A 21,198-nucleotide genomic window follows, 5' to 3' on the forward strand; every position below is an offset into this window, starting at 1 on the left:
GGAGTGGCAAACCGTTGATCTGGAACTTCTATCCGCCGTAGCCGCGGTCCGAGCCGATTGACGAGTGCCGTTACTCTTAGAATTTTGTTGAGGTCGTTGTGCCGCTCTAGGAGTTCATTGCCCTCCTGAGGGCCGATGACAACTGGATGTGCTGAGGATGGCTTTTCTTCAAGCGCCGCCGCCGCCGTGGATCCGACCGATGAGACTGGCCAATGATGTGGAGGTAAAACGAGCCATGGTGGCCCATTCCACCATAGTGGATGGTGATGGAGTTGTTCCGGTGATAGCCCCCGTGAGGCACAGTCTGCTGGATTGTCCGTTACGCTGATGTGAAGCCATTCTCCGTTAGGTATGGCCTCTTGGATTTTTAGAACACGGTATTGAACGTATTCTTTCGAGCGAGATGGATAAGATTTAATCCATGCTAGAGCCACCGAGGAGTCCGTCCAGAGGAAGATGGTTGGTTAGGTTAGCTCCAGCTGTTTGATGGCGTAGGAGGTGAGCTCTGTCAACAGCCCTGCTGCTGTTAGCTCAAGTCTGGGCATAGTCACTCTCTTAAGTGGGGCAACACGTGTCTTGGCGCATACCAGAGAGATGACTGGAGCCGTACCCGGTTTTTCCGTCCGAAGATAAACTACCGCTCCGATGGCGAGGTTGGAGGCAACCGCAAAGCCGTGGATTTGGAGGTTGGAGACCGTGGAGTCAAGTTGGAGCCACCGAGGAACGGCGATGAGGTTGACGTAGCTTAGTTCTTCCCTGAACTGATTCCAGCGTCTGATGGTGGACATGGGAAGTGGATCACCCCAACCGACCTTGATGAGCCACAGTGCCTGCATAATAATTTTAGCTTTAATGGTTCCCGGAGAGATGAAGCCCAATGGATCAAAAATATGGGCGATTTCCGATAAGATGAGCCGCTTGGTTACTGGTTTGGTGGAGAAGGTCTGTGGTTTGAATTGGAAGTTGTCTTGGTGTGAGTTCCAGCACAAACGAAGCACCTTGATGACCTGCTCCCTTTCCTGAAGCTCCGATGAAGATGATGGGGATGATGGAGGTAACAGCCCAAGTTGGCTGAGGACCTCCGGACAATTGCTGGCCCATTTCTGAAGGCGGAAGCCGCCCGCCTTGCAGAGCCCGATGAGCTGAATGATTATTTCTCTCAGCTCCCCTGGTGAATCCGCTCCGCCGTAGATATCGTTTACGTATCTGCCTTTGGAGAGTGAGAGTACCGCCTTTGAATACCGATGTCCGTCGTCCGCCGTGAGCTGCTGGAGAACTCGAAGAGCTAACCATGGAGCACAGGTTTGGCCGTAGGTGACCGTGGTGAGTTGGAACGTGATGAATTGGTTCTCATCACGCCAGAGGATACGCTGGAGGTTCCAGTCGTCCGAGTGGATCCTAATTTGCCGGAACATTTTGACAATGTCCGTGCCGAAGACGTACCTGTGTCTTCTCACCCGGAGAAGCACGTCTGGAGCGTCTACCTGGAGTTTCCCGCCGGCGTGGAGGATGTCGTTAAGTGACGTACCGGTTGAAGTGGGACTGGAGCCGTTGAATACAACCCGAGGCTTGGTTGTTGTGCTATCTGGCCGTAGCACTCCGTGATGTGGCAGATAGTATGCTGGAGATGGTTCCGTGGTGTCCACTACTCGCTGCATTTGTCCAAGAGCTTCATATTCTTGGATGAAGTCTCGGTACAGCATCCCGTAGATGGAGTCTCTTTGGAGTTTGCCGCTGATCTGGTGAAGTTGCCAAAGAGCCTTGGGTTTTGAGACCCCAAGGGAATTGGCCGATGATTTAAAGGGTAGTCTTACGCCATACCTTCCCGTAGGATCCCGAGTGTGGGTGGATTGAAACTGTTGCGTACATTCGAGCTCCTCCTGGGTGAGGGGGGTATTGCTCTGAGCTGGCAATTCCTCCTGGGTCCAGAACTTCTTCAAAAGTGCCAGCAGTTGCTCGTTCGGAGTCTCTCGTACTGCAGTTAGAGAGACCTTGGTCGAATAGCCTGAGCAACAAACTGATCCCGAAATGATCCAGCCGAAGATGGTGTTCTGGCCGACGAGTTGATTATCCGTGGATTTAATCACTTGGTCTCCGATGATTTGGCCGTAGAAATCTGCACCGATGATGACGTCTATGGGACCAGATTTTCCAAAACTTGGATCCGCCAGTTGGAGGTGTTGGAGTTCTCCGATGGATGGTGACTCACAGGAAATAGAGGGTAATTTCGCTGTGAGCTTGCCGAGGATGTGGGCCCGTATTTTGACAAACTGACTGTCAAAGTTGGAGTGGAGTGTAACGGACACCAAGCCTCTTGTGCGACCTGAGTCCGTGGAGCCGATGCCGATTGGATTGATAACCGCCGCCTTCCGTTGGAGTTGGAGCAATTTGACCAGGCTTTCAGAGATAAATGACAACTCTGAGCCCTGGTCGATGAGGATTCTCGTTGGTTGCGAGAAACCGCTTGGAGTAGATGCTCTGGCCCGTGCCGTTGCCAAGAGTACCAGCTGTGGTTTGGAGTCCGATGGAGATTGGATTGAGTGCGCTGTTTTGACCGCCTTGGATGAGTGGTGACCCGCCGGTGATGGTCTCACAACTGTGAGGTTCTCGATAGACGACCGTATCAATTCCGCCGTGGTACTACGTGCCGTTGGTGATGGTTTGGATGAGTCTATCAAGAAGATCCAGGTGAGAAGGTGTAATAAAAATTAACAATGCAATTTTTATTCACCCGATCCGCTGGTGCTAGCCGTGTCTGGTGGTGGCCTTGGTGCCGTTGGTGGTTGACTGGCCGCTTGTTCCAGCCGACGTTGGACTGAGCTCGTTGACTGGGTGGTGGCTGAACGAGCTGCGTTTGGAGCTCCGGGTGATCCTTCATGGATCATTGTGTGGTGTTTGCCCTGGCAGACCTTACACCGTTGAGTCTCTGGGCAACTCTCCGCTCTATGGCTTCTAAAACAGTTGAAGCACCGTGGACTGCTCATGATGTACGACCTCCTGTCCAATGGCTTCATTTGGACGAAGGTGGGACACTTGATGAGTGTATGGCCGACCGATGGACCGCATGGACAATGGCTTTCCCTGGTGCTGGTGACACTTGCCTTGGCCGATGATCCGCTGAATGGAGTCTTTGTTTCGCCCTCGAGGTTTTCCAACCCTCGAGCGATGGAAGAGAGGAAGTTAAGAAATTCCTCCAGAGTTGGGATTTCTCTGGAATCTCCGAGCTTTAGCTCCCACTTTTCCCGTGTATCCGGATCTAGCAGTCTCCTGATCAAATGACTGATGATAATGTCCCAATGCTCCGTTGGGGCTCCGAGGGTTTTCGGAGCGTGCATGGCTTCCTTGGTTGTATAGATGACCGTTTGGATGGCCTTGGCTGTCTTGACCTTGACTGGAGTCAAGGCCAGGATCCTGTTGAGGTGGGAGGCTACGAGAACCCGTTTGTTCTCATAGCGATTCCTCAGGGCCTCCCAGGCCGTTGCAAAATTGTCATTCGAAATGGCAATGTTAGAAATGAGGCTGGCTGCTTCACCCCGAAGAGCTGCCTTCAGCCGAGTGAGTTTCTCCGCATTGCTGATCCTTGGTGGGTTGATGACCAGATTGGTGAACAAGTCATCAAATGCTCTCCAGTCGTGGTATTTTCCGTCAAATGTTGGAATAGTAATTCGGGTGAGCGAATTAAAATCTGTTGATCCGGTGGCACCTTGGGATTGGGTTCCCTGCCTCCGCCTGGCAAGAATGGTCCGAAGTTGTCCCATGATGATGCCGATATTGAAATTGGTAGAGGATACCTGGCTGTTGACGTCCTCCATGTGGTAGGGGTGCTCGATGACCTCCGGTGGGGCTTCTCTGAGAAGGAGCTCGTGGTAATCCGAAAACTCCTTCCATGAAGCGTTGGCTTGCGATTGGTATGCTTCGAGGACTACCTCCGATGCCTCGTCCTCCGACAATTGGGTTAGTCTCTCACAAATCCCATTAGGCATCAATTGCCTCCGTATTTGCAGGCCGATTTGCGCCTCACTCCTCATGAGGGCAACACTTTTTGTTGATAATGACTGGTGGGCCGTTCCGTGAGGTTCCGATTTGGGTGGATTTGTAAATACCGTTAAATCCGATTCCCGTTGTTTCTCCACTATCGTTGTCGTTGACGTAGTGGAGCCTCCGGCTATTGGGTTATCCTCCGTGGCGCAGAAATCAATGTCTTCTACTTGGTCATCCTCCATGGTAACTTGGGTTGGCCGATGGGTTACCGACTGTGCGCTGGGGTTGGAGTACTGTGCGCCGCCGCTGTCCGTTGGGTCCGTAGTGGGGATGGATGTAGCGGGTACCTCGTGGGCCGAATGTTTTCACGATGGCACTCAACTACGATACAACCGATGTTTTTGGGTTGGGTTGTATGAGGTGTTGGTTTACAGATGTAAACAAACCCGAGGATAAAACACTGTCCGAAAACTGTCCGAAAACAATAAACCCGCACAGCACTTAGAAAATTCCCGAATGTTCCGAGTCCGTGAGAACGGTAAAACGAACCCCTAATGCACGTTTTAATTAGCACGAGGCGAATTTTCCGTTGGATTTTCACCGTTTTTTTTTCACAACACTCCCGTTCCGGCCCCCGATCCGGCTCGACGGACCAATGTTTGGGATTAGGATAATTTTCCGATGGACGTGGTTGGGGTCGGGATTTTTTATGGGGAGAATAATTAGAAAGGTAATTGGGTTTTTGGCGTTTATTAAAAAATAACTAAGCAATGGTAATGACAGATGAATTACAACCGAAACACCGTTGGTTTAACTGTCCGACCGGTGGGTGGATATAACAAATGGTGAAATTAACCGTAGATGAATTAGTACAAAAAGACACTAAAGACTTGGACGTATGGATCGTTCCACTGGCAAAAGAAGGCGAAGACTGAGGCTGATGTGACGAGTGGGTCAGCCAGTCTCGTCGGTGACCCGAGGTCAACCGAATTTGGCCGACGAGGCTGATTGCCCCCGTCTTCAGATTTAAATCTGAACAAATTCATTTGTAAACATTTTTTCACAATAAAGGCTCAAAATTTGAAAAAAAACGGGAACGACTTATTCACACACCTTATAGCTTTAACAAAATCTACATTTTTATTTTTGATTATAGATTTGTCTTGAAAATGGATGCGGTTTTATATGAAGAATTTGATTTAACGATGTCCAATGATCGCAATCTTAGCACAAAAAAATACAAAACTACTAGTGATGCAGTATTCACAAGAAATATAAATAGATTTAAATCAAAATTGTTGATTTCACACTTTAGTTGCCACAGACCTATTGTTTCAGTTTTAGAATTTGATGAAAATGCTGATAATGATGATATAAGAGTTGTTGAAATTATGGATGACAATTGATAAATTTTGTATTTACTATTTACTAATATTTACTCATTTAAATAAAACCACTTCCTTCGAATATAGTTTCTATATTATTATACTTCATGTCCATTCAAAAAGTGCCCACATTGCTTTGATAAACTTGATTTTTTTGTACAATTTCTCATGTCGCGAGCGCATCTAAAAGAGCTCACCCAAAAAAGGGCCCAACGCGCCATAAGTTCAAGTTTTCACTTCTGCCTGTACTCCCGGAGTGCAACGAGTTTTTTTTGTTTTTCGCGTTTTTCTCGGCTCCTATGGCTCCTACAGCAAAAAGGACTCGGATTTGGGATCACACCATTTTTCGTCCGTACCTTTGGTGATATCATAGCTAGGGCAATTTAGCCGGCGCCATTGGATTCGTGAGACGATTTCCGATTTTTCTGGGCTCCGCAAATATTCCAAAGGCGATATTTTCGTTTCTCATTGTTCCAAGCTTGGACCCATGGTGAATTGGAATGGTGAATGGTGAATGGTGGTGGCCTAGCTTGGACCACGACTAGGCTAGGTTGGTTCGACCTTGGTTTCCATGCTTGGAACAATCTTGGCTAGCCCTTGGTTTGTAACGGCCGTGCGAGCTTGGATCCCAAGTTTGATCCAAGCTTGAACCAGGTTCGGCGTCCAGACTTGGACCAACCTCGATCCAAGCGTCACCCAATTTGAGATCAAGCTTCAGCCTAGGTTGGTGATCAGCCTTCACCCACGCTCGACTTCCAAGTTTGACTTGAACAAAAATATGTTTAGCTCGCTGTGCAAAAAAACTCACTTTTGGCAGTCGCATTCAAATATGTTGGAATTCCTGCTAATCGGCAGGTCCACACCAACACAATTACGCCAGCTCACCGTTAGGCAGGACCATAACAAATCGGTCGTTGACATGGGCCTACCTCACGTTTTTTCGGTGATTGGGCGCCACTTCCTGGACCGCTCCTAGCTATCCTGCATAGGAAAGCTGCCCCAACCACCGACCACGAGGATCCCCGAATTCGACTCATCCGATCGATCGGGCGATTCGCTCGCACTCTCGCTTCCGGATTATTGTATTGGCAACACGTGGTTATTTAGTGCCGCTCTGATATCTAATCGATCTTTCTAGACCGCTCAAACCACTCTGACTCGTTATACTCGCGGAACAGCTCTTTGGGTTTTTTCGTAATTAGTTTTGCATTAACGGACTGCTCATCAATAGTTTATTATAATTGACATTATTCCAACCCACTATTGTGGTTGTTTTTACTGAATAAACGCGACTTGTGTGAGACGTGCTCAGTGTGTAATCTTTTCTTTCTCTTTTTTTTGGGGCTGCTCGCACCCACCCACCCTGATCCCCTCCGATGAAGGTTCCTCATTAAACAAAATACATTTTTTTTTTATTGGAGAGATATAAGGTTTCAAATACAACATATTTTTGATAGAAACATTTTGTATAAAAACGATAAATTTGAAATAGAATAAATGTGCAAACGAAAACAAACGAGTTGAAAAATGAATAAGCCAGTTATTCATTGGCTGCCTCTGGGCGCACTCGTTGTCGTTCTGCAGCACTACCTTCACGATCCTTCCAGAGTGCCAATAACGAGCTTGCTGCCGATGAAATTTTCAATTTTCCAGGCTCACCGTCATATTTTTCCTCAATAACTTCTGTAATAGAAAATTCATTAGAAAAAGTGACTTCTAATACACCTGTGATGTCCAAAACCCTATATAAACAGTTTTTCCTGCATTTTCCATAAATTTTAACCATAGCAACCACATTCTTTAAATAATAAATTCTACCTTCCTTAAACCAATCCAATTTCATTATCTCAGCAAAAAAATACAAGGTCATCAAAAATTGGTTTCACCATACAGGTGAGTGCATTCACCTCGCACCAGAATGACACATGCCAGAGCATTGAACCTCACCGGGGAAATCATGCGCTACCAAAATTGTTGAATTGACAGTTCAATCCCCTTTAAGAATTGGTAGTGGGAAAACCACACCATAATCTCCGCCAATCAAAAGTCAATCCGTGTAACCGCCACGAACCGATCCGCTCCCCAAAATCCAAAATTGAAATCAGTCTAGAAGCAACCGTCGGAGCGATAGTTTGACTTGGTGGAAATTACTGTCCGGAATCGATCTGTCATTTTCGGGCCTCCCATACTATAATTCGCAACAGAGTCGATCTAGTGCGCGGTAACCTATTAAACCATAATAAATAGCTAAACGGCCGGAAGTGTATAGGGATACTGCATTCTTTAATCGAAAGTAGCAGTGTTTCTTACATTTTAAGAGGACTAATTTATCAGTTTCCGTGGTTGTGGACATGCTCAATACTTTTCCAAACTTTATTTATTAATTATAAGCGAGTGTGTGAACGTGACCTGAATAAGAAGTATTCATAATAGGATCAGAGATTACTCTCATTCTGGTGAAGAAAAACGATTGTGTCACCGAAGGATCCACACATATCCAATACATAAGGATTACATTGTTTTACACGGCTAAACTGTGAGTCTCATAGAAATAGTTATATTTTTCTTCAATTCCAAATTAATTGGCTATCAAACTCTCTAAGAAATTATTCGGGGACAAATATTTTACCGTCAATACCTTTCGTTAAATAAAATTTACATAAAATTCTAGATAGCACTCAATCATTGTTAATTGTAATTGAAAAAGGTTCATAATAGAGAAGATTATTTTTGAGAATAAAATTTACTCGGAATCATTTGATTATTCCTAATTCTTTTATTCCCCTTTCCATTTAAATTAACAACATAATTAAGGTAAGAGCGAAAAACCAAACCTAGCGTCGTCCCAACAAAACCTCAAATATAAAAATACTCAGCTTCATTCCATATTTTTAATTTAGCTTTTCCCTATTTTTATATCAAAATTTCTAGTTGTTGATTTCCGTAAATAACTCTTGTGACGAGGCAACATAACCCTAGAGGTTATGTTGATTTTCCCCTCCACACGCCCCCTATTTTTACCGTTATTCATATATTTCTCTACTTACCGTTGGAGAACCCCTTTTCCTAAATCCTGCCCCTTCCCACGATCCCCTACCACTGAGGGATGGGATGACGTAGGACGTCCCCCTCCTTCCGGCGGTCCCCTACTCACCACGGTCACACTCAAGAGAAGAGGATGATGACGTAGCGCGTCCCCCTCCGCCGCAGTCCCCTGTCCACCACGCGCTGCAGGACAATGGGCGCACACGCACGTTGCGTAGTGCGTCACCCCGCCACCCCTCGGCACCCGAAGATGCCCACAAGCATCGATCGGTGGATCAAGGGAAGACAAATGACCTACCCCGGAACTAAACGAAATTGGGCCGAGGACCCCCGAATACTTCGGGGAGTTCCTCAAGTGGCCAATAACTCGTCACTCGTCGTTCAGCCGTCAATAGCGTCAGTGCGTAAAGAAATCCCATTATTGAAATAAATCGAGTAAGAAACAGTGAAGTGGCCCAGGACTTTCGAGCTAGAAGAAAGGCTCGCACTGGACCAGCATCAGCCTGTTGCCCCCCAGGAAGAGGCTAAATACCGGAGGACCCCAAATAAGGAGGACAAAACCCCCAGGAACTCGAAAAATCATCATCACCCGAGTGAGTACCCTTTCTTTTCCCCTCATCGCCCAGCGGCATCATCTCCCCCAACTACATTTCCCGGAACCCCTCCAACGATGATAATTAACTTTGTTCTTTTCCAGTTATAAATAATCTCGTCATTGTATTATTATTATTATTCTTATTGTTGGATCCCTCAATTCTCCCCCTTTTGTTTCAAACATAGAGCCACCCCCTTTTTTCATTGTATAATCTCAAAGGTGGTCCGACACGCGACCTGCCTGCCCCCCACCCCTGAGAATCTCCAGAAACAGGCATTCTTTATATTATTATTATAGTTTCAACTAATTGTATTTTGACCCACGATATTGTACTTTCTATAATTATTAATTTGAATAAATATATTTGATAAACAGCCGCTGCCCCTCTTTTAATTAACATTTGACCCGCCCTCTAATTTATTAACAAATAATTAGGGAAAAGGTCACACTCTATTATATAACAGTTGTCCTCCGACGCTGACAACGTCTCCGGACATAACACGCCATACTGATAAAATCGTCTGTTTTTTATTAAGAAATAGATCTGTTTGGACTTTTTCCCAGGATTCATTTGGTAGAAAGAAAAAGTTTTTAACAGTTGATATTCATCATCTTTGATATAACTGACGGATTTTTTTAGAGCGTCATTTCTTCCAAAGATATTATTCTTTCTGGGTAACTAAATATTTATGCCTGCAAATTTTCAGACCAAAAATCATAACAAAATAAATTTGTGGTGACAGTGTCGCCAGGACACCCCATCAACTCGATGGGAAATTCCCCAACCGAGTATAGCCCCGGACCTGACCCTCGGAGGCTAATTACCCACTCGACCATCATCAGTTTGGGGAACACCCCAAACCCTGGTCATTTACAACCAATAAACCATTATTTAGAGAGTGGGGAACTCCCCAGAACCGGCGCCTTCCGAACCCTAGATCAGAGATCCCAAGGCATTCCCTTTCCTACACTTTTCCTTTATAAGCCCACACTCTTCCCGATTTCTACACAGTCGTTCCTCTACCTTCCTCGGACACACTACTCCCGATCTACCTTGGACATACCATTCATTGTATCTTCGAAGAGGAAATAAAATATTCGACCACCGCACTGGCGTGAATCTCATTCAATCACCTGCTCAACCCCACAAATTAATATAAAAAATTGAATAGCAATAAGTTTTACACCATGGATAAACATTTATTGCGAGACGCAGGGCCAATTCGCATGATTTTGAAAGATCCTGCACACAAAACGAGTGAAATTTTATAGTACAATTTCAAGAGGATTTCAATTGAATTTCTTACAAAAATGAAATGATACGAAATCGATTCTTTTTCGTTAAATTCCTCAGAATTGTTATTAATATCCTAGAATGATAGATACTAGGTAAGAAATCACTTGATCAAAAAATCACCCTCACCTTTCATGCATGCAAATGAGAACGTGGCACTGAAGTTTTTTTAGCAACTCCATTTACTCGACTACCAAACCCAGAGTAGTGCTGTTGCACAGCTTTCTTGAACAGCTCTTGCATGATTGCATTGACACTTTTGTCACATTCTTTGGTTCCCCGGGCAAACGTCTTCATAACCCTTTTCTGGAAAAATACCATGGAAATAAATTATCAAATATATGCCGCAAACTAAGTCTAATCGTTCAAAATAATTAACAGTTTCAGCTATTTTACGATGGTTTTGTTGAGTAAAGAAATTTGTAACTTTTGGGAGATCTTAAAAATTTGAAGAAAAAATTGTCTCTGAAGCAACGAGTCATTAAGCATTTGATGTGGATGACGATTTAACTTACCAAAAGTTCCTGTTTCTCAAGTGCAGCAGCAGGATTTCCAAGATTTTTATCAGCCTTGGGATCCAACATTTTCTCAAATGTTAAGAATTCCTCCAGTGATGATATTGGCAATTCCACTCCCAATGAAGATTTCGCTGAAGGACCTACGTCGTGGTTCGATGTTTGAATTGAAATTGAGCCTTTCAATTCATCCAGCCGCTTTCCCAGGTCATACTGTTGAGCTCTTCTAGTATTCTGAATTTCATCTTGGATTGTGAACGTCATTATTTCAAATTTGGTATCCAAATAGTCCATTAAACGTCCTAGAATAGAGAAAAGTCCATAATATTCATTCTAAAAATTTTGAGTTTTGTGTGACTAAAATAGGGCATACCCATTGAAAAATCTTCATTTCCCTGCTCTCGTAGAGTTTGAAGCCGATTCTGCAGTTCAGTCTTTTTCTCTCTTCTGGTTTGAGCGTTATTCATAACTATTGAACAGTTGATCGCGTAAAAAAAACATACAATGTTCTTGTGCATATTTGAACATATTTGAATAATAGATGAAAATAAGAATATGAAAGATAGAGAAAAAATTAATGAACACATTTATTAATTGTATTCGCGCCTTTTCCTCAAGATAAAACGTAGTACTCCTTAACTCAATGCCGAGGGCGCCACAATTTTACAGCATAAAAAAAAATTCTATGCCTACCACCTAGGTTACCATGGTTTGGGCTCTAGCCGATTGCGTCATTCTGTTTCATTGTGCCGAGATAGTCACATCGTCACGTACAATTAATTGTGTTTAATCAAGTTTGCGATGGGACGCAAAAGAAAACACTCTGATTCCGAGTCAGAGGATGACAAGGAGAACAGGCTCGAGAGAAAAATGAAACGCCTGTTGAGGAAAATGAAAAAACACAAGAAAAATCGTCGAGTGAAGGTTAGACATGGGAAACGCCCACGTGCGCGAGATAGTCACAGTAAGTATATCGGAAATATTATTTTTCTGAGTCGGTTAGATAAAATAACAAAATGACGCAATTACTGCGTTGACCGTCCCACACTATCGTCATAGGCCCTAACCTATTGGCGAGCCGCAGGCTCTTACCAAGCGGCAGGCGTTAGCCTAGTTGCAAGAGACTTTCAGTCCTTGTTTGTGTGTGTGTGGAAGCTTAGCCCAAAGCAACCGGCCTTACCGTTTGTGGAGGTGGAATCTCCGGGCATTTTCTTTGCGATTAAAAGCAACGAAAACATGAAATTCAGACAAAGTCTAATTTACGGCTTTGGGTGATGTTAGGTCGGGAGGTGACTCCCAGGGAGTCAGATTCGGAGTCTCACAGCGGTTCAAAAGACTCCCCTCAAGACCAGCACCAGCGTTCAATGCCACAAGACTCAAGAGGCTCATTGCCACGAGAAGACCCTGCGCCTCCTGTACAGAGGGTTGAAAGTTATTCTCCCTTAAATGGCATTGAAGTCGAAAATTCGTCAATAGTTCCACCAAGTGGAGGTTCTCATGACGACGTGGGTCAGCAGAAGCCTGCAGGCGATGGTTCCTCAGCATCGAGTCATCCAGACTCAGTGGACAACACCATCAGTGTCCAAGCAGAGGTCCACGCAACGGATCAAGGCCAGCAGACTGGATTTAGAAATCCTGGAGGCAATTGGCAATCGAGTAGCCCCTGACCGAGTTCTCGGACTAGCGATCTCTAAAAGCATCGCGGTTCTCCTCGAGGATATTTTAAAAAAAGGCTTACCGAGAGAGAAGAAGGAAAAATTAGTCAAAGAACACACCCCTCCGAAAAACTGTGTGCTTTTACACCCTCCAAAATTAAATGACGAAATCAAGGCCTCAATAAACGAAACCTCCTTGAAACGAGACTAGCGAATCGCGGAGAAGCAGAAGAAAATCACTGCTTGCCTTGCTCTATTGGGTAATGTTATTACAGACATCGTCAATGGTGGTAAGCCTGAGTCAGAAAATCCAAAGTTATCAGCAGCTCAAATGAGTCTTGTGAAGAAGCTCAGTGGAGCAGCGCGTTTAATGGCGGATCTCCAGAGGGATGAATCCTTGACTCGAAGAAGTCTACTCCTTGCAACCATCAATAGCGCTCAAAAAGAGACTTTGGAATTATCTGCTGCAGATGAATGGGTGTTTGGTCCCAAGCTAGGGGACCGTCTCAGAGCAGCAAAAGTTATAGAGAAGTCAGGTCAGGACTTGAAGCTGAAATCCAAGGGAGGAACTCAATCAAAAAACTTCAAGGGCCCGCCTCGACATCAAAATACCAAAGGCTCTCAGTCAGGCGGGTGGCGAAACAGAAACCACGGTCAGAATTCCAACAGGAAATGGAACAACACCAGCCAGAACAACTCGAACAAGAGCAACAGCCAGTCGCAGCCAGCGAATTCAGAAAAGAAAACGTCATCTTAGGTGGTGTAAGTAAAATGGCGGGGAGATTACGATTCTTCCTGAAAGAGTGGGAAGTTTTAACTTCCGATTCCCGAATTTTGAGTTGGATAAAGGGTGTGACCTTTTCCCTAATTATTTGTTAATAAATTAGAGGGCGGGTCAAATGTTAATTAAAAAAGGGGCAGAGGCTGTTTATCAAATGTATTTATTCAAATTAATAATTATAGAAAGTACAATATCGTTGGTCAAAATACAATTAGTTGAAATTATAATAATAATATAAAGAATGCCCGTTTCTGGAGATTCTCAGGGGTGGGGGGCAGGCAGGTCGCTTGTCGGACCACTTTTGAGATTATACAATGAAAAAAAGGGGGTGGCTCTACGTTTGAAACAAAAGGGGGAGAATTGAGGGATCCAACAATAAGAATAATAATAATAATATAATGAAGAGATTATTTATAACTGGAAAAAAACAAAGTTAATTATCACCGTTGGAGGGGTTCCGCGAATCGTAATTGGGGGAGATGATGCCGCTGGGCGATGAGGGGAAAAGAAACGGTACTCACTCGGCCGGTAATTTTCCGAGTTCCTGGGGGTTTTGTCCTCCTTGTTTGGGTCCTCTGGGTCTTGTGCCTCTTCCTGGGGGGGCAACAGGTTGATCCTGGTCCAGTAAGAGCCTCTTTTCCAGCTCTGACGTCCGGGGCCACTTCACCGATTTTCCGCGATTTATTTTGATAATAATAATGATGGGCGCACTGATGCTATTAACGGCTGAACGACGAGTGACGAGTTATTGGCCACTTGAGGAACTCCCCGAAGTATTCGGGGGTCCTCGGCCTAATTTCGGTTATTTCCGGGGTAGGTCATTTGTCTTCCCCTGATCCACCGATCGATGCTTGTGGGCATCTTCGAGGGCCGAGGGGTGGCGGGGTGACGCACTACGCAACGTGCGTGTGCGCCCATTGTCCTGCAGCGCGTGGTGGACAGGGGACTGCGGCGGAGGGGGACGCGCTACGTCATCATCCTCCTCTCTTGAGTGTGACCCTGGTGAGTAGGGGACCGCGGGAAGGAGGGGGACGTCCTACGTCATCCCATCCCTCAGTGGTGCTTCTTCGTGGTGTTCCTCGCGCTGTCCGAGCGCGTTGAGTGGGGGATCGGGGGAAGGGGCAGGATTTAGGAAAAGGGGTTCTCCAACGGTAAGTAGAGAAATATATGAATAACGGTAAAAATAGGGGGCGTGCGGAGGGGAAAATCAACATAACCTCTAGGGTTATGTTGCCTCGTCACAAGGGCTATGTGATTCCCTTTACGAAACCAGTCGTTCAAAAGTCTATTCCTCCAGAACCTTCCTGGAGTTCCACAGAAAAGACGATTGTCACGCAACACATTAAGGAATTATTAACCAAGGGAGCTATCAGCCAGGTTAAACCATGTGAAAATTAATTTTTATCAAGGATTTTCCTCATTCCTAAGCCAGATGGATCAAGCAGATTAATTCTTAATCTCAAGCGATTGAATAAATTCATCAGCACAGAGCATTTCAAGCTCGAAGATTATAAAGTGGCTTATAAATTACTGAATTCTAATTGTTTCATGGTAAAATTAGACCTTAAAGATGCATATTATTTAATTTCAATAGACAAAAATTGCAGAAAATTCTTACGATTTTGTTTTAAGGAAATTATATATGAATTTAATTGCTTGCCCTTCGGTCTTAATACAGCCCCCTTTATTTTTACAAAAATCATGAAACCACTTTTATCTCACTTGAGGAATTTAGGATTTTTGTCAGTTGTCTATCTAGATGACATGCTTTTGTTAGGAAACATTTACTTCGAGGTTGCAATAATATCTCAGAATCAATTCAACTTCTAGAGCGGTTGAGATTCATCATTAATAATGAGAAAAGCTGTAAGATCCCAACCCAATCGTGTAAATTCCTTGGATTTATTTTCAACTCAAAGTCAATGACGTTAGAGTTACCGTTAGAAAAAAGACAAAAAATTAAACATCGGGTTTCACTTCTTAGGAGAAAAAATAAGTGTAAAATTAAAGATTTTGCACAGTTAATTGGCTGTTTGGTGGCCTGTTGCCCCGCCATCCAATATGGTTGGGCTTATGGAAAAGGGTTCGAAAGAGAAAAGTATTTAGCCTTGATAAGATCCAGTGGTAATTATGAAGCTTGGATGATGTTGAAACCAAATTTACAGGATGATTTTTTATGGTGGGAAAAGAATATCTTGTTAAGAGTCTCCGACATTTCTAGTCGCGTTTATGAAATGGTTATCTTTTCGGATGCCTCTAGCTCCGGTTCGGGAGTGTCATGGGAAGGCAACAGAGCTCATGGTCATTGGAGTGACTCTGATAGAGAAAATCACATCAACTACCTGGAGCACCTCGCAGCATTTTTCGGGCTCAAATGCTTCGCCCAAGACCTCTCAAATTGCAATATTTTATTGCGTATTGATAATACTACAGCATTCGCCTACATCAATCGTATGGGGGGTGTTAGATTCAAAAATCTTAGCAATTTGGCAAATCGATTTGGCAATGGTGCGAGGAGCGGGAGTTGATTATTTTCGCGTCGTATATCTCGTCCTCCGAAAATCATGCAGCGGACTATGAATCTCGAAGACTCGATGGAGATACGGAATTCGAGTTATCAGTTGATGCATTCGAAGATATCGTTAAAAGATGGGGTATACCAGAGATTGATTTATTCGCCACGAAAGTCAACGCCAAATGTGTCAACTACGTCTCGTGGATACGAGACCCGGGATCTGTGGCAATAGACGCATTCAGCCTAAAATGGCAGGAACGATTTTTCTACGCGTTTCCACCATTTATTTTGATTACGAGAGTTTTGCAAAAAATTAGAGCTGAAGAGAGTAATGGAATCGTAGTAGTACCACATTGGCCCGCCCAACCGTGGTTTCCCTTATTCTGCTCAATGCTGGAATCGGAACCCCTGTACTTTCACCCTAACAGAGACTTGTTGTTTGCTCCTGACAGAGAACCACATCCACTCTGGAGGACAGGTACCCTGGAGGCAGGCAAGTTATCAGGAAGGCTTTCTTCTTGAAAGGAGTCCCGGAAGAGTCCATAGATATCACTCTGTCCTCGTTGTGCGAGTCATCCTTGAAGCAATATGATTGCTCGTTGAAGAAGTGGTGGCAGTTTTGTAGGGGCAGGAAATTATCCCTTTTTCACGTTGAGATTCCAGACATTTTGAGTTTTTTAACCGAACAGTTTGACAAAGGAGCGTCTTATGGCTCTCTCAATTGCATTTGCTCTGCAATTTCTCTTATAATAGGTTCAGAAATTGGTAAAAATCAAAATATTGTAAGATTTTTCAAAGGTTTAGCTAAGTTAAGACCTCCGGAGTCTAAATATGATTCCACCTGGGATCCGAAGATTGTATTGGATTACTTCAAGCTTTTTCCTAATGACCAGTTGTCTCTAGTCGATTTAAGTAAGAAATTAATTACTTTACTAGCTTTAGTCACCAGCCAAAGGGTCCAAACATTATCGCTAATAAATGTCTCTAACATTGTGTTCAAAGAGAGCTTCGTAGAAATCAAGATTCCAAGTAGAATTAAGACTTCAAAAGCCGGAAAAAATTAACCAATATTGATCTTAGCATTTTATATCGAAAACCCCAGGATTTGTCCGGTCACCACGCTCCAGTGTTATTTGCGAGAAACAAGGAGTGTGAGAGGAGACACCAGTGAGTTATTCATCTCGTTTAGAAAGCCCTTTAAGAAGGTGACAACTCAAACCCTCAGCAGATGGGTAAAAGACGTTTTAAATGAGTGCGGTATAGATACCAATATTTTTTCAGCGCATAGCACTAGACATGCGGCCACTTCTGCGGCGAAACGCAAAGGTGTCAATTCAGACTTGATCAGAAAGTCGGCTGGCTGGACAACAAACTCAGCTACTTTCGCTAGATTTTATGATAGGCCCTTGGTTCAGGATCCAAGATCCTTTAGTCGGGCGATATTAGGTTAACAACATTGTATCATTTATAACGTTATAAAACGAATAAATAAGTTGGTTGTAATTTGCAGCCGTATCCCTCTTTGAACATCTACGTTTTATCTTGATGAAAAGGCGCGAATACAATTGAATGATTAAACGAACTTACCTGTAAGTGAAGTTCTATCATAATTGTATGAAGCGCCTTTTCCGAAAGATAAGTCCCTCCCAAGCCCATGTTAGGCCAAGCCGAACCCCGAGTTAGAATTAGACTACGGCTGGATACTTTAAATATAGAATGACGCAATGGGCTAGAGCCCAAACCATGGTACCCTAGGTGGTAGGCATAGAATGTTTTTTTATGCTGTAAAATTGTGGCGCCCTCGGCATTGAGTTAAGGAGTACTACGTTTTATCTTTCGGAAAAGGCGCTTCATACAATTATGATAGAACTTCACTTACAGGTAAGTTCGTTTAATAATTCAATTTTTTTCTATATTTTATAGTTTCAGTTTCATATACTACCGTACATTTTATGATACCCTACGTTATAGTATTTTAAAAAATACAATTGAAATGCCACACTTTTATTCAAAACATTAGAATTTCAATTGTTTTAGTTATTCAATAAAGAAAAATATGAGAGAAAACCATTACTTCTAGAGGAGACTGAAGCAAAATGAACCAGTTGAAAATCGAGTGTTTTCACAATCTAAGTAACAGACTTTCTGCATACAAAATAAATAATTTTTAAATAGATATTTTTTTACAAATCTATATATCAAAAAATTATCGGAGAAATACGGGAAAAAATTGGTGTTGCCTCCAATGAAAATCTAATCGCGACCACTGGAATTTTTCCGATATTGTTATTTTACATCATTTTTCCCGGGTTAGGACTAGAATTTTTCTAAAGAATTAATCGTGTACAAAATCAGTAATACCTTTTGAAGGAAGACTCCGAAATGATTTCTCCGTGGTTACAATTTCTACACTTGTAGAGGGTGATGAGTGTGCTACATCACAAGTACTCTCCTCATTCACCTCAGGTACTGACTGTAAAGGAGTTGACAAATTCAGCATTAATGCAGCACACTTCTTGGAGATATGGGGCTCTTGGATTCCATCAGAGTCCGAGTTGGGGGACTCAATATCCGATCGTTTTTTGTACAATCGCTGAAGCCTTCTACGAGCACTTTCTAAATCACCTATAGAAAAAGAATTACAATAGATTACAAAATGAAATACAATAAATTAATTCAAATCGAGAACTCCTTAAAATTAGCAGCAGTAATGAAATCCCAAAATCTCCGAAATTATGAGAAATTTCCTGGAAGCTTCGTTGCGAAAAACTCAAGTCTGAAGGAATGACTGTTATTTTCAACAAAGTAGGAAAATACAAGAATGATTGTTACTTTTTTCCAGTTCAATCAAAGTCAGTCAGACATGTTCAGTTTACCGCGCCTTCATTCCAAAATATTTCAAACTTATAAATTATTTTAACTTGCACAGTAATGCTCACCTGCAGAATACAAAATCTCCACATCGAATGGCTCCCATGACGATTTCCGCTTCGTTTCATTCTTCAGCCATTTCTCCACTTTTCTATAATCGTGGGCTGGTGGAAAATAACAAACTCCCTTTTTGGTGTCATGTTTGTCCCGGTCAATCCACTGTCTGTGGACAATCTCGACCATTTTTTTGCCCCTTCGCATTCTCCTCACCACAAAATTCCACCACGCAATATAACGCTATTTCCGCCACTTCGGAAGTCATGCTGAAAAATGAATAGAGGTTGATCAGCACATTTTGAGGATATTTATGATAAACTCGTAAGGTTCAATAAAAACGTTGAAGGATTTCAATAGGAAAATAATTGTTTTCGTTGTATGGGTCCCTTTCTAAATGGCTGCTTCCACAAATTAAAATGAATTGTCACACATGTACACTACACTATATTATCCTTGGGCAGTATAATCGGGTGATGACGTTGATCACTGCCTATCAGTTTTTTGGTTTTAATGTACAATCACTATTATAGACTTTTGCAATATGGGTGTAAATGAAAAAATTATTTAAACGACACAGTGAAAATACTTTATAAGATACTCTTTATTAACGCGAGGAAGGCACGTCTGAGCTGGAGGACCGTTGTCCAGAGACGAAAAACTATATTAGAGGGAAAACGCTCTCAGGGAAAAGAAAAACAGTTTTATGACTCAACGGAACACAGTCCGTTGTTAAAATTTCCGCATATGTTTAGGATTAAACCGCTTCGAAAGCGGAGTGCAACCCATCGTAAATTAGTCCCTTAGTAGGGCTGTTTCCCAGAGAAATAAAAGAGGTGTCGAGTGATTTGTGTACGACAATGAAAAAACTGTACTCAAATATTCCAACATAGACTTTCGTTTATCACCTAAATAAACTATGTTAATAAAATCCCGATTATTACACAATTACCTGTCGATATACTGGAGAGGAGATACGTTACGTTGTTTGATTGTGTTCACGAGACTGGTGACATGGGTAGCCCCCCAAACATTTGACGCCCTTGTACCCTCCTTCCAAACTCGTCACACGTATGCAGCTATGTATTTTCATTTTTTCAAAAAATGGTAATTGCAGCTGAAGATATCATTCAACCCTGCTAAGCCAATTTATTCAATTGTCCAATTTTACTCCTAGATTAATCATAATACATTTTTTAAAATTATTTCCATGTATTGAAGCACATATGACCGTGGCTACCAGCTATAAATTTCAATAATTCTGACACTTATTCGAAAAATAATTTATTCATGCAGCAACGATATTACATAATTTCGCTTTTTAACACTACCCCCATGCACTTGTATTTAACCTCTGGTAATGTTACAAATTCTGACGATCTAGACATGATTTTTATCTTACAAATTCCCACATCTCGAGAAGGATATGGTGTGTTGAACACATCAGATACCTTTTCAGATCTATAACCTTCCAGATAAATATCATCAATCTCGCTACACTTCGTTGAGCGCTGGTGCTGTACATATAAATTAGTAATTATGAAAATGTCATTATTCGAGAGTTGCACAATATTATCTGGACAATTAGAATACAGGATCTTATCTTTATAGGTCACTGAATCTACTCTGAAAAACTCTTTTTTATCAATTTTGGTAAGTTCAACACGTTTGCTTTCAATAATGTCACGAATTGCTTCACGTCTCGTTATTTTTACATTTTCAGAGGATTCCGTAGCAGTGAGTCGATTAACTAATTGAGATAGAACTCTAACACGTGGACTAATAAGATTCTTCAAATTCCCAATGTAATTCTCTCCCCAAAAAGCAGAATAATAAATTAAACTTCTCTGAAAATGTTTTGCATCATCTCCAACGTGTTCAAGATGATGGAAGACCATCGTCTGCGAATCTGGTCCATAAAACGTCGGCATTAGTTTGAAAAAAGTTTTTAAAAATTTAATCGCTGATGCTGTATGGGCAACAACCCATTCGTTATTACAAAGAAGTCGGGATGCGACATGTAACAGCTGAAAATGTTGATATTTCTCTGTATCCAGGACCTTTCTAAGAACCACACACCATACATACAGGAGCAAAAATGAATATTGTGTTGCCTTCCAGTGTGAAAAATCATCCACGTCGAATTTATTTCGTTGGAATTCTTTGGGTACGAAAGGAGAAATCGCGTCCAATGATGTTTTAAAAATCTGTAGTTGTTCTTTCGGAATTTTATACTCGTTTTTGTCTCTACTTATCCACTTGTCACCAAGATTTTTCATCACATTTAAAAACAAAAGATTCATGATGTCCAGAGGTACATCTTTTATTGGATGAAATCCGGGGATATTTATCAAAGGAGTGGTAAGTGGTTCCTTGGTGACAGGATCTTTCAAGTGGTGCTGGCTTTGAGTTTGACTCAAAAACGATTTCTTAGTTCTCAGACGACATTCCAGTTTAGAATAAATTCTCTTCCTATTGACTGTTTTCCCCTTGATGGTACATCTCTC

General features: G+C 42.7%; 4 protein-coding genes across 5 annotated transcripts in view; 2 read left to right on the forward strand and 2 right to left on the reverse strand.

The window, feature by feature from the left end:
- Nucleotides 1–464: 464 nt before the first annotated feature.
- On the reverse strand, nt 465–4,223 carry LOC135171374 (uncharacterized). Its single transcript, XM_064137859.1, has 2 exons — nt 2,732–4,223; nt 465–2,671 (listed from the first exon to the last, which is right to left on the reverse strand). The coding sequence occupies exons 1-2, from the start codon at nt 4,221–4,223 to the stop codon at nt 465–467; spliced, it is 3,699 nt and encodes a 1,232-aa protein (XP_063993929.1).
- Nucleotides 4,224–6,788: 2,565 nt separating this feature from the next.
- The window catches only part of LOC135171195 (uncharacterized), a 78,907-nt gene continuing 64,497 nt past the window's right edge, over nt 6,789–21,198 (reverse strand). The window contains exons 2-7 of one of the 2 annotated variants that reach the window (XM_064137578.1): nt 18,706–18,960; nt 18,128–18,391; nt 11,189–11,284; nt 10,816–11,117; nt 10,430–10,606; nt 6,789–7,046 (exon numbers count right to left, since the gene is read on the reverse strand). In XM_064137578.1, coding sequence (XP_063993648.1) covers nt 10,433–10,606; nt 10,816–11,117; nt 11,189–11,284; nt 18,128–18,391; nt 18,706–18,898 — 1,029 coding nt within the window. In that variant the 5' untranslated portion in view covers nt 18,899–18,960 and the 3' untranslated portion in view covers nt 6,789–7,046; nt 10,430–10,432. Of the gene's footprint in view, nt 7,050–10,429; nt 10,607–10,815; nt 11,118–11,188; nt 11,285–18,127; nt 18,392–18,705; nt 18,961–21,198 lie in introns of both variants that reach the window. The other variant, XM_064137577.1, reaches the window with a different exon arrangement.
- LOC135171232 (uncharacterized) lies at nt 11,579–13,398 on the forward strand. The gene is made up of 2 exons (XM_064137621.1): nt 11,579–11,779; nt 12,097–13,398. Exons 1-2 carry the CDS (start codon nt 11,617–11,619, stop codon nt 12,480–12,482), a joined length of 549 nt encoding a protein of 182 aa, XP_063993691.1. The 5' UTR covers nt 11,579–11,616; the 3' UTR covers nt 12,483–13,398.
- On the forward strand, nt 12,802–17,217 carry LOC135171353 (uncharacterized). The gene is made up of 5 exons (XM_064137837.1): nt 12,802–13,006; nt 13,096–13,232; nt 16,219–16,815; nt 16,869–16,933; nt 16,995–17,217. The coding sequence occupies exons 1-5, from the start codon at nt 12,802–12,804 to the stop codon at nt 17,215–17,217; spliced, it is 1,227 nt and encodes a 408-aa protein (XP_063993907.1).

This window comes from Diachasmimorpha longicaudata, chromosome 19, assembly GCF_034640455.1.
Source record: "Diachasmimorpha longicaudata isolate KC_UGA_2023 chromosome 19, iyDiaLong2, whole genome shotgun sequence".
NCBI lineage: Eukaryota > Metazoa > Arthropoda > Insecta > Hymenoptera > Braconidae > Diachasmimorpha > Diachasmimorpha longicaudata.

What these genes read in the sequence shown, in the direction of transcription:
- LOC135171232 (XM_064137621.1), top strand. Translation starts at nt 11,617, where the DNA reads ATGGGACGCAAAAGAAAACACTCTGATTCCGAGTCAGAGGATGACAAG. An exon ending in ACGTGCGCGAGATAGTCACA is followed by an intron (nt 11,780 to 12,096) that starts GTAAGTATATCG and finishes GGGTGATGTTAG; the next exon opens with GTCGGGAGGTGACTCCCAGG.
- LOC135171353 (XM_064137837.1), top strand. Translation starts at nt 12,802, where the DNA reads ATGAGTCTTGTGAAGAAGCTCAGTGGAGCAGCGCGTTTAATGGCGGAT. An exon ending in AAAAGTTATAGAGAAGTCAG is followed by an intron (nt 13,007 to 13,095) that starts GTCAGGACTTGA and finishes AAAGGCTCTCAG; the next exon opens with TCAGGCGGGTGGCGAAACAG. An exon ending in GAGTGTGAGAGGAGACACCA is followed by an intron (nt 16,934 to 16,994) that starts GTGAGTTATTCA and finishes AACCCTCAGCAG; the next exon opens with ATGGGTAAAAGACGTTTTAA.
- LOC135171374 (XM_064137859.1), bottom strand. Translation starts at nt 4,223, where the DNA reads ATGGAGGATGACCAAGTAGAAGACATTGATTTCTGCGCCACGGAGGAT. An exon ending in GGCTAGCACCAGCGGATCGG is followed by an intron (nt 2,672 to 2,731) that starts GTGAATAAAAAT and finishes TCTTCTTGATAG; the next exon opens with ACTCATCCAAACCATCACCA.